Here is a 15,495-nt window from a genome sequence, read left to right as displayed (position 1 = left end):
ACAAAAAAATAAATAAAATACATGTTAACATTCTTCGGTTTTAATTCTTCTTCGTAAGTTATTGTCACCGATATCAATTTTTATTGTTGAATTGAATTGAATTGAATTAAATTGAATTGAATTGTTGAATTTAATTTTTATAGACTGGATTAAATAAACAAATAAATAAATACATGTTAACATTGTTCGGTTTTAATTCTTCTTTGTAAGTTATTGTCACCGATATCAATTTTTATTGTTGAATTGAATTGAATTTAATTGAATTGAATTGAATTGAATTTTATTGTTGAATTGAATTTTTATAGATCACCGATATCAATTTCAGACTGGATTAAATAACAAAAAAATAAATGAAATACATGTTAACATTCTTCGGTTTTAATTCTTCTTCGTAAGTTATTGTCACCGATATCAATTTTTATTGTTGAATTGAATTTAATTGAATTGTTGAATTAAATTTTTTATAGACTGGATTAAATAAACAAATAAATAAATACATGTTAACATTGTTCGGTTTTAATTCTTCTTTGTAAGTTATTGTCACCGATATCAATTTTTATTGTTGAATTGAATTGAATTGAATTGAATTTTATTGTTGAATTGAATTTTTATAGATCACCGATATCAATTTCAGACTGGATTAAATAACAAAAAAATAAATGAAATACATGTTAACATTCTTCGGTTTTAATTCTTCTTCGTAAGTTATTGTCACCGATATCAATTTTTATTGTTGAATTGAATTGAATTGAATTGTTGAATTTAATTTTTATAGACTGGATTAAATAAACAAATAAATAAATACATGTTAACATTCTTCGGTTTTAATTCTTCTTCGTAAGTTAGTGTCCCATTACTGGTGAGCTATTTTTAGAACAGACCCGTGGGGTTGTCATATTGCCCTTGGGGCTAACAAGAACCCACTGTCACTACTTTTTTTTTTTTTTTTTTTTTTTTTTTTTTTTTTTTTTAAACAAGGCATTTTAATCAACGGAACAAAAAATGCGTCTCTTTCATCTCGCCCCCTCCCTCCTCCTCTGCGAGTAACTGCTCACCTGCAACTGACCCCGATGAACTTCAGCGGCGGCTCATTTACTCAACTCTGCAGGCAATGCGTCCCGCTTGAGCAGTAACAAAACAGTATTAGCGATTAGGAAGCATTGACTTTTTAAACACCACGGTTAAACCGTCAACCCTCAACTTACAAAACTCAACTCAACTCAACTTTATTTATAAAGCGCTTTAAGAACAGGCGTTACTGTATACAAAGTGCTGTACATAAAAAAAAACGAGACTGGGAGAGAACCTTTGATGGCATAATGATAATTTATTTTCAGATATATAAAAAAAAGAAACGATCCGGAAGCTATGCTGACACATTGAGTTGAACATTTGTAGCTTTTTTTTACTTGGCGTTCGCCAGTCAATTTTTTTTCTCACTGTTGCGACACACACACTTTCCACTACCTACCGCAGCACAAACTCGCTTTATACATTTTTATACGCAGACTATTACGGGTGTCCATTTTTTTTTTCTCTGCCCGCCATCCAAGGGGTCAATTTTTTCATTTCTGCCAAATGGCTCTTGAAAAGTGGATGAAGAGAGAAGAAAGTTCCGGCCAGTCACCTGTCACGAGCGAGGGCCTCGCTTTTGTGTGCGCGGGGGCCTCATCAGAGGAGATGAGGCGTGCTGATAGGAAAAGTGCTCGGGAAGCTTTGATCCGTCACGCCGAGGAGGAGGAGGAGGAGGAGGGCGGTAGAAGCCGCCGCCGCCAGATTCCACACGACGTGGCCCGCCCCGCCCCCTTCGCTTCTTCGCCTCCGCCGCGTCATGTTCGTGCCCGTCGTTTTTAGAATCCCAGCCTAATTTAATTGCCGACAGCCTGCTCGTGGAAGCCGTTGCGAGATTTAATCACGCCCGGGGAAGAGGATGCTTGGCTGATCCTCGCTGATAGACCAAATGCTGCTCCGCTCAGACCACTCACGCCGCCGAGTCGCAGTTGCAAGGCGAGAGACGCGCGGCGTGCATTTCAAACAGGAAGTTATGGATCGGGCTGGAGGAGGCTCTTTGCGTTAATGTCGTCGTAAAGTTTCCAAGAGGAGGTCGGTACAATAAACCTGAGACTCATAACGAAAAAATTTAATTGACGTCTCCTGTACATTTTTGTAAGATTGCCAATATTAACTCATTTGCTCCCAACAACGTGTAAATACGTTTTTTATGTTGTAAGTGTCCCAAAGACGTATTTATACGTTTTTGTTTATTTTCGTTTTTATGCTAGAGCATACAGAAGGCTTTGATGCAGCCTCTCAGCTGCAAAGAACGGTTGCAGAAATGGTAGTTATTACACAAACGGCCAGCAGGTGGCAGCAACGCAAAGGAGATCAACCAGGGCCATCTAGAAAAAAAAGCTAAATTACTTCCAATTTTAAATAGATTTGTGAAAACTGATGAAACTTAGCTCTCTTCTAATGCTAATTGCTGCAAAATGGAAACGGATAGAAACATACTTTTTTTTTTTCCTGATGAAAGAAGAGACTTTAATCTTTCTTTTTGATAGGTTCCATGCTTTTATAGCAATTGAACACAATATTCTGTGGGCCTTGCAAAATCAGTCAAGATCCAGTAAAACAGCCGGGAGCGAACGGGATTGCGAAATGTGAAAATGGTGGCGAGTGAATGAGTTAATAGTTCAAATCATAACAATAGTGAAACCTCAACATTCCTTATGAGACGTCCAGATACCTCAGATTGTTGGGTGCAGGATTGCTGAGTATTTATTTTATTTTTTTAACTCTTTGACCGCCAAAAACGTTTAAAAACGATTAGTAAAATCACGATGTATGCCGCCATAAACGTTAAATGACGTCATCTGTGTTTTGTTTTGTTTTTATCTATCAATGGACAGTGCAACGGCTAAGTGCAGCGCTGCCTGGTCAATGGGTTGTGGAATCAAAAACACTAACTAGGGCCAGCAGATGAAAGCATTGTATCATTTTTTTTGTTTTTTTTTGGGGGGTGAATGATCAAAGCCTTTGTTATATGTCAAAGTTTTTTTGATAACGTGTGGCAGTAAAAGAGTTAAATACGGTAGTTAAATTTTGCACATTTCTTCTCTTTGAGCAATTGTGAGTCCGTTCCGCGCACACCAAAAAGCATGACATTAACGTCTCCCCCCCCCGCCGGCGTCTCCTCACCAGGCATTCTCCACATGGGCAACGGTGAGAACATCTTCATCTCGCAGCAGCCGCCCGTCATCGGCAGCGTGATGGGCAACGGCCGCCGCCGCAGCATCTCCTGCCCGAGCTGCAACGGCATGGCCGACGGCAACAAGCTGCTGGCCCCCGTGGCTCTGGCGTGCGGCTCCGACGGGAGTCTCTACGTGGGCGACTTCAACTACGTGCGGCGGATCTACGCCACGGGGAACGTCACCAGTGTCCTGGAACTCAGGTAGACAACTTTTTGTCATTTGGCGGAGCTTTGTTTCTCGAGCTGGTTCCATCTTGGGGTCGTGGGAGACGATATCAAATGAAGTGTTACGTCTAGTCTCTTAATTTACTTTTGTTTGCGGTCATTGAAAAAAATCTCACACAGATGGGATGTTGGGACAAGAAATTGAGTAGTTTTACTGGCATTTTCTGGACATTGTGCTTTGATTTTATTCCAGAATACAAAACCACATGCCAAAGCAATTGTCCATTTCTCCTGGAAGCTGCCGACTTTTCTTCTCATGTCTCATCATTTGGATGGTTCCCCTTGCTGAAGAAACTGTCTCAATGTGTATTTTTTAACAAATACAAGCTAGTCTTAAACTCATGCACTGCCAGACCACTTAAAATGAATCTATGACGTGTATAGCCGTCAATGGCAGAGAATGAGTGATTTCACATTATTGCAGAGGCATTGACGGCTGCACCAGATATTTGAAATAAAAGACTCGGGGGCATATTCACGAAAGGTTTGCGTCGCCTTTGCACGGCGCTAACCGGTAAAAATGGAGCAATCCGGGGTCGCCTCATTCATTAAACACGCGCAGATGGGGAAATCCGTCACTAAGTGCGCTGCCAACCAGATTGCGCCACGGTGCGCCGGTGTTATTTGCGCGTATGTAAATTAGGTAATTTGCATGCATTTGACGCAAAATAGGCCCACCCCTATGCAAATGAGACTCATTGATATGCAGCGTCTAATTCACTAACGCCAGCGCAAATAGCCACACCGAGTCTGCGTGACGCAAATAACGTTTATGGAAAGCATGTTATTAACCTGCCGCAACCTCGATCCCGGGATCATGACAGCACAACAGCACAAGGTCTGGGTCACTCTGGGTCCAACCTCGCTTTCTGATAATGTCATCTTTCTCGCAACTGTTACTTTAACAACCATGTTGTTGGCGCAAATCCATTGCCATGTGTGCTAAATCAAGTGCAAATTTGCTCCAAGCTGTCAGTTTTGTGGCCGTGTTTTGCGCCGGGATATGATTCGAGCAACGTCCTTAGTGAATAGGTGGGTAACTGGGCGCGGACTGCGGGTGTAGTTGTGGTGCAATATTTCGTTCTATTACCTGACGCAGCGCATTCTTAGTAAATATACCCCTCAATCTTATTCTGTGTTCAGTCGGGTACAAAATGGCCCGCATACCGGTTTGGGGACCGCCGTCGTAAAACTTGGCGGTCGATTGAGATGGACAAAACGCTCTCGCGGCGCAAGATGTATGGTCGTGCACCTGTATCAGTTTAAACCCAATCGTCTCCTCTTCTAGGAAACAATCAATGTCTTTGTTAACGTCTTCCCAGATGGGCTTGCGGAGATACGATGTTCCATTTGATTAATTCTTCCTACAAACAACTAGTTTTTTTTTTTTTTTTTTTTAAGCCTATCTTTACTAACAACTAACATAAATTGTCTGTCTTCTGCCCTGCGTCTGCTGCTCTTGGCAGAAATAAAGACTTCCGGCACAGGTAAGACAAAGAGGACCTAAAAAGATGATTCCCTTCCCTTCCCTTTTCCTCCCCGTGAACCTTTGAACCCAATTCAGACCCCGGCTTCAAAGTGGAGATTACACACTGACGGGAGATACTGTCTTGTCTGGTTTCTGTCATCTTCCTACAGCTGATCCCATTCCATTTTTAACCGGGTTTCATCTTGCACACGCCATTGCTTTGCATCCTCGTCTCCTGCTTCCGTGGCTAATTAGTGCCTCCTCAAATACGTGACAAAGCAATGCGGTTAATAGGGACCGAAGACTGCTGCGAATAGCAACCCAAAAAAAAAAGAAAAAAAAATTGGTATAGTATTTGACTTTGTTTTTCACAAATCAGTTCTTGTTCTTAAATCTCATAAATATTTGTTTAATTGAGTCTGCGTTAACGCAGGTTAGTGACACCACACGTTGTTTGACGTCCATGAGGACATAACGGTATATTAGTACCGTATTTTCCGCACTATAAGGCGCACCTAAAAGCCTTCAATTTTTTCAAAAGTTGACCATGCGCCTTATAATCAGGTGCGCCTTATATATGGATCAATATTGAGCCGCAACAGGTCTCGCTGTCAAAACGCTATCGGTGACCCTGCACGATCGGTGACGCGCATGCGCGGAAGATCCCGCCATCTTGGATCGCTCGCTAATACTAATACTTTAGCTCAGAGAAAATAATAAAAACAGCTGTTTATTCATTTTGGGAGTGAATGGAGTTGTCAGAAAGCTTTTTTGTATTCTATTAATAAAATTTGACTAACCTAACTGACTGTTTTGTTAACATTCCCTTTAGCGCAGCACCATCTAATGGATGCACAACGTAACCCCAGCCTCAACTGTAGCGCCTTATATATGAAAAAAGTTTTAAAATGTGTCATTCATTGAAGGTGCGCCTTATAATGTGGTGTGCTTTATAGTGCGGAAAATACGGTACTTAAACTCTTTCACTCGCCGCCATTTTCACATTTCGTAATCCCGTTCGCTTACGGCTGTTTTATGAATTTTGACTGATTTTGCAAGGCCCACAGAATATTGTGTTCTATTGCTATAAAAACATGGAACCTATCAAAAGAAATATTAAAGTCTCTTCTTTCAACAGGAGAAAAAGTATGTTTCTATCTGTTTCCGTTTTGCAGCATTAGAAGAGAGCCAAGTTTCATCAGTTTTCCCAAACTTTTTAAAATTCTAAGTAATTTAGCTTTTTTTTCTACATGGCCCTGGTTGATCTCCTTTCCTCTGCTGCCACCTGCTGGCCGTTTGTGTAATAACTACCATTTCTGAAACCGTTCTTTGCAGTTGAGCGGCTGCATCAAAGCCTTCTGTATGCTCTAGCATAAAAAAACAAACAAAAAAAAAACGTGTAAATATGTCTTTGGGACACTTAAAACATTTTAAAAAAACAAAAACGTATTTACACGTCATTGGGAGCAAATGAGTTAATATACTCTTCCAAAATCTAAGCACATTTTTGGCAGCTGTTTTTTGCAACTTTCCTTTTGACAGATATGGACGCCCAGTGCGGGATACATTTTCCACAACTAAGCGTTTTCAGTGTCCTTATTCTATCTGGCAGAAGCTCATAGGGCAATGCAGAAATGAGCACATAATTAAATCCGCTTACAGGTACGACGCCTGACTGCCTAGCTAGCAGGTGGCGGCGAGGCAGAGCCCCTCTGCAGATACGGCACGTCTCAAGCGAAAGGGCTCCTGATTGATTTTCCATCACGGGGTCACGACTTCAGCCGGCAAACATGTGGTCAAACAGAGAATGAAAAGCCGAGTCGTGCCGGTCACTGGCCCCCATTTAGAGAGAAAAAAAAAAAATGTATAGTACAATAGCAAACACCCGGAGGCTCTCAATTGACTTTTCTGTCTGCCTCTGCGAGTGTCCTTTCTCAAATATCTTTTTTTCAATGGGAAATTATGACCCAAAGGTTCAGTACACCTTTCAACGACTTGATGTGTTGGTTTCCAGGTATTGGCGCAATGTGACGCGCAACCTCTCAATGAAAAGGGGGAAAAAAAAGCTATACTTTTAAAATCCTTTCGTTTATTGTAAAGAAAACATAAGATTATGAAGCTAGAACCAAAGCGATACGTTGAATGCATGATTAGCATTTAACTCAGTTGCTCCCAATAACGTGTAAATGCGTTTTTTTAAAGGTAAGTGTCCCAAAGACGTATTTATACGTTGTTTTGTTTTGTTTTGTTTTTTATGCTAGAGCATACAGAAGGCTTTGATGCAGCCTCTCAACTGCAAAGAACGGTTGCAGAAATGGTAGTTATTACACAAACGGCCAGCAGGTGGCAGCAGCGCAAAGGAGATCAACCAGGGCCATGTAGAAAAAAAGCTCAATTACTTACAATTTTAAATAGATTTGTGAAAACTGATGAAACTTAGCACTCTTCTAATGCTAATTGCTGCAAAACGGAAACAGATAGAAACATACTTTTTTTTTCCTGATGAAAGAAGAGACTTTAATCTTTCTTTTGATAGGTTCTATGCTTTTATAGCAATTGAACACAATATTCTGTGGGCTTTGCAAAATCAGTCAAAATTCAGTAAAACAGCCGGGAGCGAACGGGATTGCTTCTGTGAAAATGGCGACGAGTGAATGAGTTCATTTATGACCATGTCCCACTGAAAAAAATGGGAGACAGAACATGAAGCCTGATGAGTCATTAAATAGTGTCCCAATTTTCTCAAATCAAAAAGGAAACCATAAGGAAGGGGGAGGAGCAGCCCAAAAATCAGTTTAATTTTTCATGATGTAGTTTCACACACTTGTTGTTATGAAAGTTTAAAGACACAATCAATTGGGTCATTGTGCAGTGGTAAACTTGATGCATCGACTAATCGGTTCAACCCCTGCCATGTGCACAGATCGTGCTACACTGTGCCAGCGTGCGATTTTGGCAGCTTGATGATGAAGTGCTTCCTCTGACCGTTGAAATTACAAGCCATGGCTTTTATTATCTGGGTCGGAAGTAGCCACTCACCTAGCCGCAACCCCCTACCTCCGTCCCATGTCGTCATGGTAACCAGAATCCTGCAGTGCAGCGTCTTGATCGTGACCTTCAGACTAATGCGGGACGCTCTTAGTACTTCACTACGTGACACATCCTAATGCATTCAGGACACCGTTGGACTACGACAAACGCAAAGTCGTCGCCGTGCTGCCTGCGCCAGACTAAAATAGCCAAATCACGTCTCTTTGTTCTTGCCCGCCGCATTTGCATGATAAAAAGGAGATTTATTCAGAAAAAAAAAAAAAAAAAAAAACAGCGTGCGTCGGTATAAAACGGGCGAGATCCCGCCGCCGGCGTGCGAGCCGCGCATGCCGATACGGGACCGAGGGGGGGGGGGGTTGGCCCATCTCACCCCGCGTTCATGTTCGTTGACCCCCCGCTAAGATGCCCCCCGCGCCCTCCCTCTATTCCTACGCCAGCATGCGGCAAAATCCAATTATCTCCTCCAAACTAGATGTTGTCGGTGAATATGGATGGCCGGCGTGCTCAAGGTCGCCCAATGACGCTTCCTGGTTTTGAAAGCGGCTGCTCTACATACACCCCTGCAGCTGATAAGCTATCAGCTGATTGCACCGGGCCGGTAGAATCCGGTTATTGAGGCTGGATACTAGGGCTGCACGATATTGGAAAAACATGCGATATGCGATATACTTGCTGAACAGAGCGATATCGATATTATTGCGATATTTAACATGTACCTAAAGAAATGACATTTTTATAACCTAATGAAAGAAAAACATTTTTCATGTGGCAAAATAAGCAACCTTAATGTAATCTTAGTTAATTGTAATTATGTCTTGATAATTTTCAACTATTGAATGGCGATGCACATTTTAGTTAGCATCTGACTGGTCAAATTCATATAAAAAGCATAAAATTCCATATCAAACTTATTGCATGCCTTTGCGATATGCATATTGCAAGGGCCAATATCGCGATATCGATATTTTTTAGCCCTACTGGATACCGACCTAGTCCACTACAGCCTGGTATTTTATTTATTTATTTATTTTCTTCACCAGCCGCCGGATTTTCAACGTGGCCGGCGAAGCTGCGCGTCAGCTGTTGGTTGAAGGTCGTTTGTCAAATGAAATCAATTGAGGATCCCAACAGAGGCTTGCCTTGTTGTGGCATTCTTAAAAAAAAAAAAAAAAAAAAAAAACAACAGTAAGCCATGAAAGAAGCCTGAAGGTTAAAGAGTGGAGATTGGCTCTTAATCCACTCTGAATGACGGCCAGCTGACAGCCGTCTTCTTAATGCTTATCGGGGGTCTGGCCACCGGCCAGGGGGGCCCGTTAAACTCGGGTTATCTTTGGAGTGGACGCTAATGACTACCTTGCCAAAATGCACCCACGTTGTTGATTTTACAGTGCACATCAGGACAGATTTTTGGCGGCTCGGGTTTGCTATTCGAGCGGTGTCCAGTAAACCATATAACCCTCTTCCAGGGGTGTCCAAACTACGGCCCGGGGGCCATTCGCGGCCCGCCGTCCATTTTTCAGTGGCCCGCGGCATATGCTAAAAATGGCATTTGACTCAGTTCAAATAAATTAACAAAAAATGTTTGGAGATGGTCAAAGTAAGAAGGGATGGTATCGAAAAACAGGTGCCATTAAAGGTTAATTTCGTGAATGAAAAAAATAAAACTAAAATTCAAAAAACAATATTGTTACCGAAATAAAATAAAAACAAAAATGTTTTTTAAAAAACGAAAACTAAACTACATTTTATGTTTACAAAACTAACTAAAACTATAATTATAGCAAACATGTCCTTCGTTTTAGTCTTTGGTCATTAATTTAATACATGAGCGTTTGGGGATGATTTCAAATGTGATTTGTAGTAGTTTTATTTTGATAAAAACCGGAATAATGGCGATTGAAAGTATGTCACACAGAAGTGACGTCATCTAGCAGCAGCCAATAGAAAAGCACTTTCAGATGACATCGCTCCCATGGTGTTTTTTAAATATTGCGCAAATGTAAAAAAAAAAAAACTAATACTGAAACTAACTAAACTATAACTAAGCATTTATTAAAGAACTAAAATTAATAAAAACTAACAGAACCACTCTGAAAACTAATTAAAAGTAACTAAATTTAAAAAAGAAAACTCAAAACGAAATAAAAACTAAAATAAAAAAATCCTATATAACTATAATAACCCAGGCAAGTTATTTGAAAAGCGAGAAAACAAATATTGAGCAGATAAGCGCCGTTTCCGTGAATTGTTTTCCTCGTCATCGTCAAATTGCTCTTGACTGTGTTTGCGGATTTGCGTTTGTCTAAATAACTGAAAACCAGGGACAAGGGAGTCGACTTTCCCCAACAGCCGTAACGGGGTTGCTTACACAGCGTTGTAATTTTAATATCGCAGAGAAAATTACGGGTCAGGGAAAGTGTCATCATGAGCATTTCTCTCTCCAGCGGACGCCAACACGCCATTAGAACAATTTGCGAGCTGCGCGGAGATCTTCTGTACGCTCGTCTCCGAAACGATTGCGCATGTGGGATTTCCAACTCGGCTGCCTCTATTGTCTTTTCTTGTCGTTTTTAATCTGCTTTCATGTAATCTGGTTGCCTTTTCTTTTCCCTTCCGATGAATCTTGATGCCTTTTTCTTTTAATTGCGTTTCACGTTTGTTGATTTTTTTTTTTCTTTTCTTTTCTCACTTTGTCCAACCAGCAACAGCCCGGCACACAAGTACTACTTGGCCACAAGCCCGGTGAACGGAGCCGTGTACCTGTCGGACACCAGCAGCCGCAAGGTGTTCAAGGTCAAGTGGCTGAACGCGCCCAAGGACGTGGCCAAGAACCTGGAGGTGGTGGCGGGCACCGGAGATCAGTGCCTGCCCTACGACGACGCGCGCTGCGGGGACGGAGGCAAAGCCGCCGAGGCCACGCTCACCAACCCCAGAGGTGAGCAGGATGCTAACGATTAGCACGTGTTAGCCTACGGGCGTGTTTTTTGCCCATCTCGTCTTTCAAATCTGGCATTTGAGCAGGGGTGTGTAGACTTTTCGTAAATCAGAGGACACCGACTTGCGTGCAAAAGCAATGTGATTCTCCTTTGTATGACATCACAATGTGCACCTCTTTAACTCATTTACTCCCAATAACGTGTAAATACGTTTTTTTTTTAATGTTCTAAATGTCTCAAAGACGTATTTATACGTTTGTTTGTTTTTTTTGTTTTTTATACTAGAGCATACAGAAGGCTTTGATGCAGCCTCTCAACTGCAAAGAACGGTTTCAGAAATGGTAGTTATTACACAAACGGCCAGCAGGTGGCAGCAGAGCAAAGGAGATCAACCAGGGCCATGTAGAAAAAAAAGCTCAATTACTTACAATTTTAAATAGATTTGTGAAAACTGATGAAACTTAGCTCTCTTCTAATGCTAATTGCTGCAAAACTGAAACAGATAGAAACATACTTTTTTTTTTTTCCCTGATGAAAGATGAGACTTTAATCTTTCTTTTGATAGGTTCCATGTTTTTATAACAATAGAACACAATATTCTGTGGGCCTTGCAAAATCAGTCAAAATCCAGTAAAACAGCCGAGAGCGAACGGGATTGCGAAATGTGAAAATGGCGGCGAGTGAACGAGTTAAGAAATCCTGAACATACTTCACAAATGTAAAAGAAAAAATTTTTGGGTCATCAAATGCTACATTCGCATCAACCGCTCATGATTAATACACATGCTAGAAAAATGTGGTACATTTTTTTCCCACCAAATGTAAGTTAGCATCTGGTATAAATTATTTTAAGACTTCATTATTTTGATTATTTTCTTGCGCTCCCCGGCGTCATTTATTTTTTTTTCCCTCCTGGTTGTCTATATTTGGATGAGGCGTTAAGTCATTTGATCACACGCTCGCGCACCTTTTGTTCTCCACCATCATGACAGTGTGATTCATACGTGCTGAAATCTAGCTGGCGGAGAAGAAGTGTTAAAAAAAAAAAAAAAAAAAAAAAAAGAGAGAGAGAGATTTTCTTTGAAAACAACACATTTTGTCGCCAACGCTGAAATATTGTGGCAGGCTCTGAATATACAGAAGAAATCAGACGCACACAAAACAAAGGTATACTCGAACGTCATGTGCTTATTTATGGTTGGCTGTTAGAGGGAGAAGAAAGAGTATAATTCATTCAAATAAAATCTTTAAAAAAAAAAAAAGAAAAAAAAAAGAATGGAATGATAAGTGCACTTTATATATAAAAAAAACAACCCAAACAGACCATTATTATTATTGTTGTTATTATTATTATTATTGTTATCATTATTGTTATTAGGGTTCGACCGATATGGATAATTTTTTAGACTGATGCCGATTCCGCTGACAAAAAAAATCTGATAACCAATTATTTGAACAATTAATTAAACAATAAAATAAAAATTAATGAAATAACTTATTTTGGTGTAGCTTAAAGTTAGCAACAATTAGGACATGAATTGCAGGCATTCGACTCTTTACCGAGAGAAAAAACAGAGAAAAATCAGCAAAAAAAACAGATTTTTTTTTTTTTTTAATCCTTTTATTTTACATTTTTGTGGGAAGGGGCGGGGAAATTTGAATTGTCATTATCTTTATCTTGTGTTTTGATGACTTAATGTGTAAAAAAAATAATAATAATCGGCAAAAATCAGCAAAAAATGGTCGATGTAATTTGCCAATGTTAGTTAGCTCTTTTAAAATAGAAAAAGAACTCGACCAATTCAATTTAACTAGGCAATTAAGCAGTTGCCCCCCCCCCAAGAAAAATAAAGAAATAAATACTACTACTACTAATAATAATAATAATAATAATGACTAAAATGTGATAAATAGGTTAACATGTCCGCCTCCCAGTACTGAGGACCAACATCGAGTCCAGGCTTCCTGGGTGGAGTTTGCATGTTCTCCCCGTGCCCGCGTGGGTCTTCTCCGGGTACTCCGGTCTCCTCCCACATTCCAAAGACATGCATGGCAGTTTAATTAGACACTCTGAATTGTCCCGAGGTGTGCTTGTGCATGTGTGGATGGTTGTTTGTCTCTGTGTGCCCTGCGATTGGCTGGCAACCAGTTCAGGGTGTACCCCGCCTACTGCCTGAAGACAGCTGGGATAGGCTCCAGCACCCTCGCAGAAAATGGATGGATGGATGAATTTGTGTTTGAAAATTTTATGCTATAACAGTTGACCTATATGTGCAACAGTGTATACTGTGAGTATTGCATGAAGCAAAAATATATGAGATGATCCAAATAAGGCCTTGGGGGAGGTCAGCCCCTCCCCACTGTAGATTGTGACGCGACACCTCAAGGTCGTTGCATTGTCTGCTGACTGCGTTTTTTATTTATTTTTTTTATTTTGTGTAGGCATCACTGTGGATAAGTACGGCATAATCTTCTTTGTGGACGGCACCATGATTCGCCGGGTGGACCAGAACGGCATCATCTCCACCCTCCTGGGCTTCAACGACCTCACCTCGGCTCGACCCCTCAGCTGCGACTCCGTCATGGACATCTCTCAGGTAGCGCCCCCCCCCCCCCCCCCCCCCCCCCCCCCACCCACCAAATCACCCCTCCCTCGTCACCATCTGAGCAGAATTAACAGAGGATGCGTGTTGACCTTTCGCCGTAGGCGGCGGGTATGGGATGAGGTTGAACTTTAACCCCGCGGGCACGCGCGTCCACGGAGGCACGAGCGCATATGGGCCGTGCATATCCCCTCTTTTAAACCACCCCAGGCAAGGACACCGGAGTGGTGGAAAGAGCACAGTGGATAGAAAGAAAAAAAAAAGGTGAACTGATGTGGTTGCACAAGTGTGCACACCCTCTTGTAAGTGAGATGCCTCTGATGAAGTCCCAGTTTTGGCGACTGACAATGTCTTTTTTTTTTTTCTTTTTTTTTTTTTTTTTTAACCTCAGTTTGTAATTAATTAATTGTTCTTTAAAAAAATATGTATTTATTGATATATGAACTCATTGACTGGCAGCCATTTTCACTGAAGCAACCCCTTTTGCTTCCCGGCTGTTTTGTTGGATTTGGACTGATTTTGCAAGGCCCACAGAATATTCTGTTCTATTGCTATAAAAAGGTGGAACACACCAAAAGAAAGATTAGAGTCTCTGTTTTCATCAGGAAAAACGTTTTGCAGCAATTAGCATTAGACTATAGCTAAGTTTCATCCATATTCACATTCCTGGTAAAAACACTGACAAAAAGAGCTTGCTGCAACATGGCCCTGGCTGATCTCTTATACTCTGCTGCCACCTGCTGGCCGCAATAACTACCATTGCTTTAAGCCGCCTCTTCATGTCAGAAGCTGCATCAAAGCCTTCTGTGTGCTCTTGCATTAAAAAAAATGTGTAAACACATTTTTGGGAGGTAAGAACAAAGTGTTTTTACACGTTTTGGGGATTGAATGAGTTATTTATGTATTTATTGTATTTTTTTAAAAAAAATAGGCAGGTAGCACTTTTGCCTACCATTTTTGGGTTTGGTTTCACCCTTTTCTTCTTTGCCATCACCCAACCACTCTGGCACAAAAAAAAAAAAAAAAAAAAAAGCCAAAGAAAAAGCGCAAACTGTCGCCGTCAGAGACTCCCGGCAAGGACTAGAGCTCCGCAATCATGACAAACGCCCAAAAGACGCTCAGTGGCTAAAAAGCATTCATTAAAAATTCATGCGGGCGGCCGCGCGGCTTCAAACGCTCGCCAAGCCCTCACTTAACATCAGCGCTTCTCGGGAAGGGGGCTCGTACATTATCACGTCCACCGCCGTGGGAGGACGGCGATGTCGATGAATCAGCCTGGCTTCTTTTGTCACGGCTGCAAATTTTCACGTGAATGACATGATACGTTGTTTGTAACTGGATCTTATTTGGGTAAAAACGTAGGAAAAGGCGAGCTGATGCCGGCCTTATTTTTAGGCATCGGGCAACAAATAAGATAAAAATAAAAATGAATAACATTGAGTCTCATGAACGGGACTCTTCAACTTACATTAAACCCTAAAAAAAAAAAAAAAAAAAAAAAAAAAAAAAAAAAAAAAAAGCTCAAATACGTGTGTGATTGCTTTAACTCATTCACTCGCCGCCATCTTCACATTTCACAATCCCGTACGCTCCCGGCTGTTTTACTGGATTTTGACTGATTTTGCAAGGCCCACAGAATATTGTGTTCAATTGCTATAAAAACATGGAACCTATCAAAAGAAAGATGAAAGTCTCTTCTTTCATGAGGAAAAAAAAAGTATGTTTCTATCTGTTTCCGTTTTGCAACAATTAGCATTAGAAGAGAGCTAAGTGTCATCAGTTTTCGCAAATCTATTTAAAATTGTAAGTAATTTAGCTTTTTTTCTACATGGCCCGGGTTGATCTCCTTTTCTCTGCTGCCACCTGCTGGCCATTTGTGTAATAACTACCATTTCTGCAACCGTTCTTTGCAGTTGAGAGGCTGCATCAAAGCCTTCTGTATGCTCTAGCATAAAAAAAAAC

The 15,495-nt window shown here is 40.9% G+C and overlaps 1 protein-coding gene across 6 annotated transcripts in view; it reads left to right on the top strand.

Moving 5' to 3' along the window:
• tenm4 (teneurin transmembrane protein 4) overlaps nt 1-15,495 on the top strand; it is a 321,917-nt gene that overhangs the window by 264,211 nt on the left and 42,211 nt on the right. For 5 of the 6 annotated variants that reach the window (XM_077540676.1, XM_077540674.1, XM_077540677.1 and 2 more), the window contains 4 exons: nt 3,202-3,451; nt 4,942-4,962; nt 10,697-10,929; nt 13,373-13,527. In XM_077540676.1, coding sequence (XP_077396802.1) covers nt 3,202-3,451; nt 4,942-4,962; nt 10,697-10,929; nt 13,373-13,527 — 659 coding nt within the window. The remainder of the gene's footprint in view (nt 1-3,201; nt 3,452-4,941; nt 4,963-10,696; nt 10,930-13,372; nt 13,528-15,495) is intronic. The other variant, XM_077540675.1, reaches the window with a different exon arrangement.

The sequence above is a fragment of the Festucalex cinctus genome, chromosome 13 (genome assembly GCF_051991245.1).
Source record: "Festucalex cinctus isolate MCC-2025b chromosome 13, RoL_Fcin_1.0, whole genome shotgun sequence".
Taxonomy (NCBI): Eukaryota; Metazoa; Chordata; class Actinopteri; order Syngnathiformes; family Syngnathidae; genus Festucalex; species Festucalex cinctus.
Note: the sequence above shows the minus strand (reverse complement) of the source record. Positions and strands in the feature narration are given on the sequence as shown.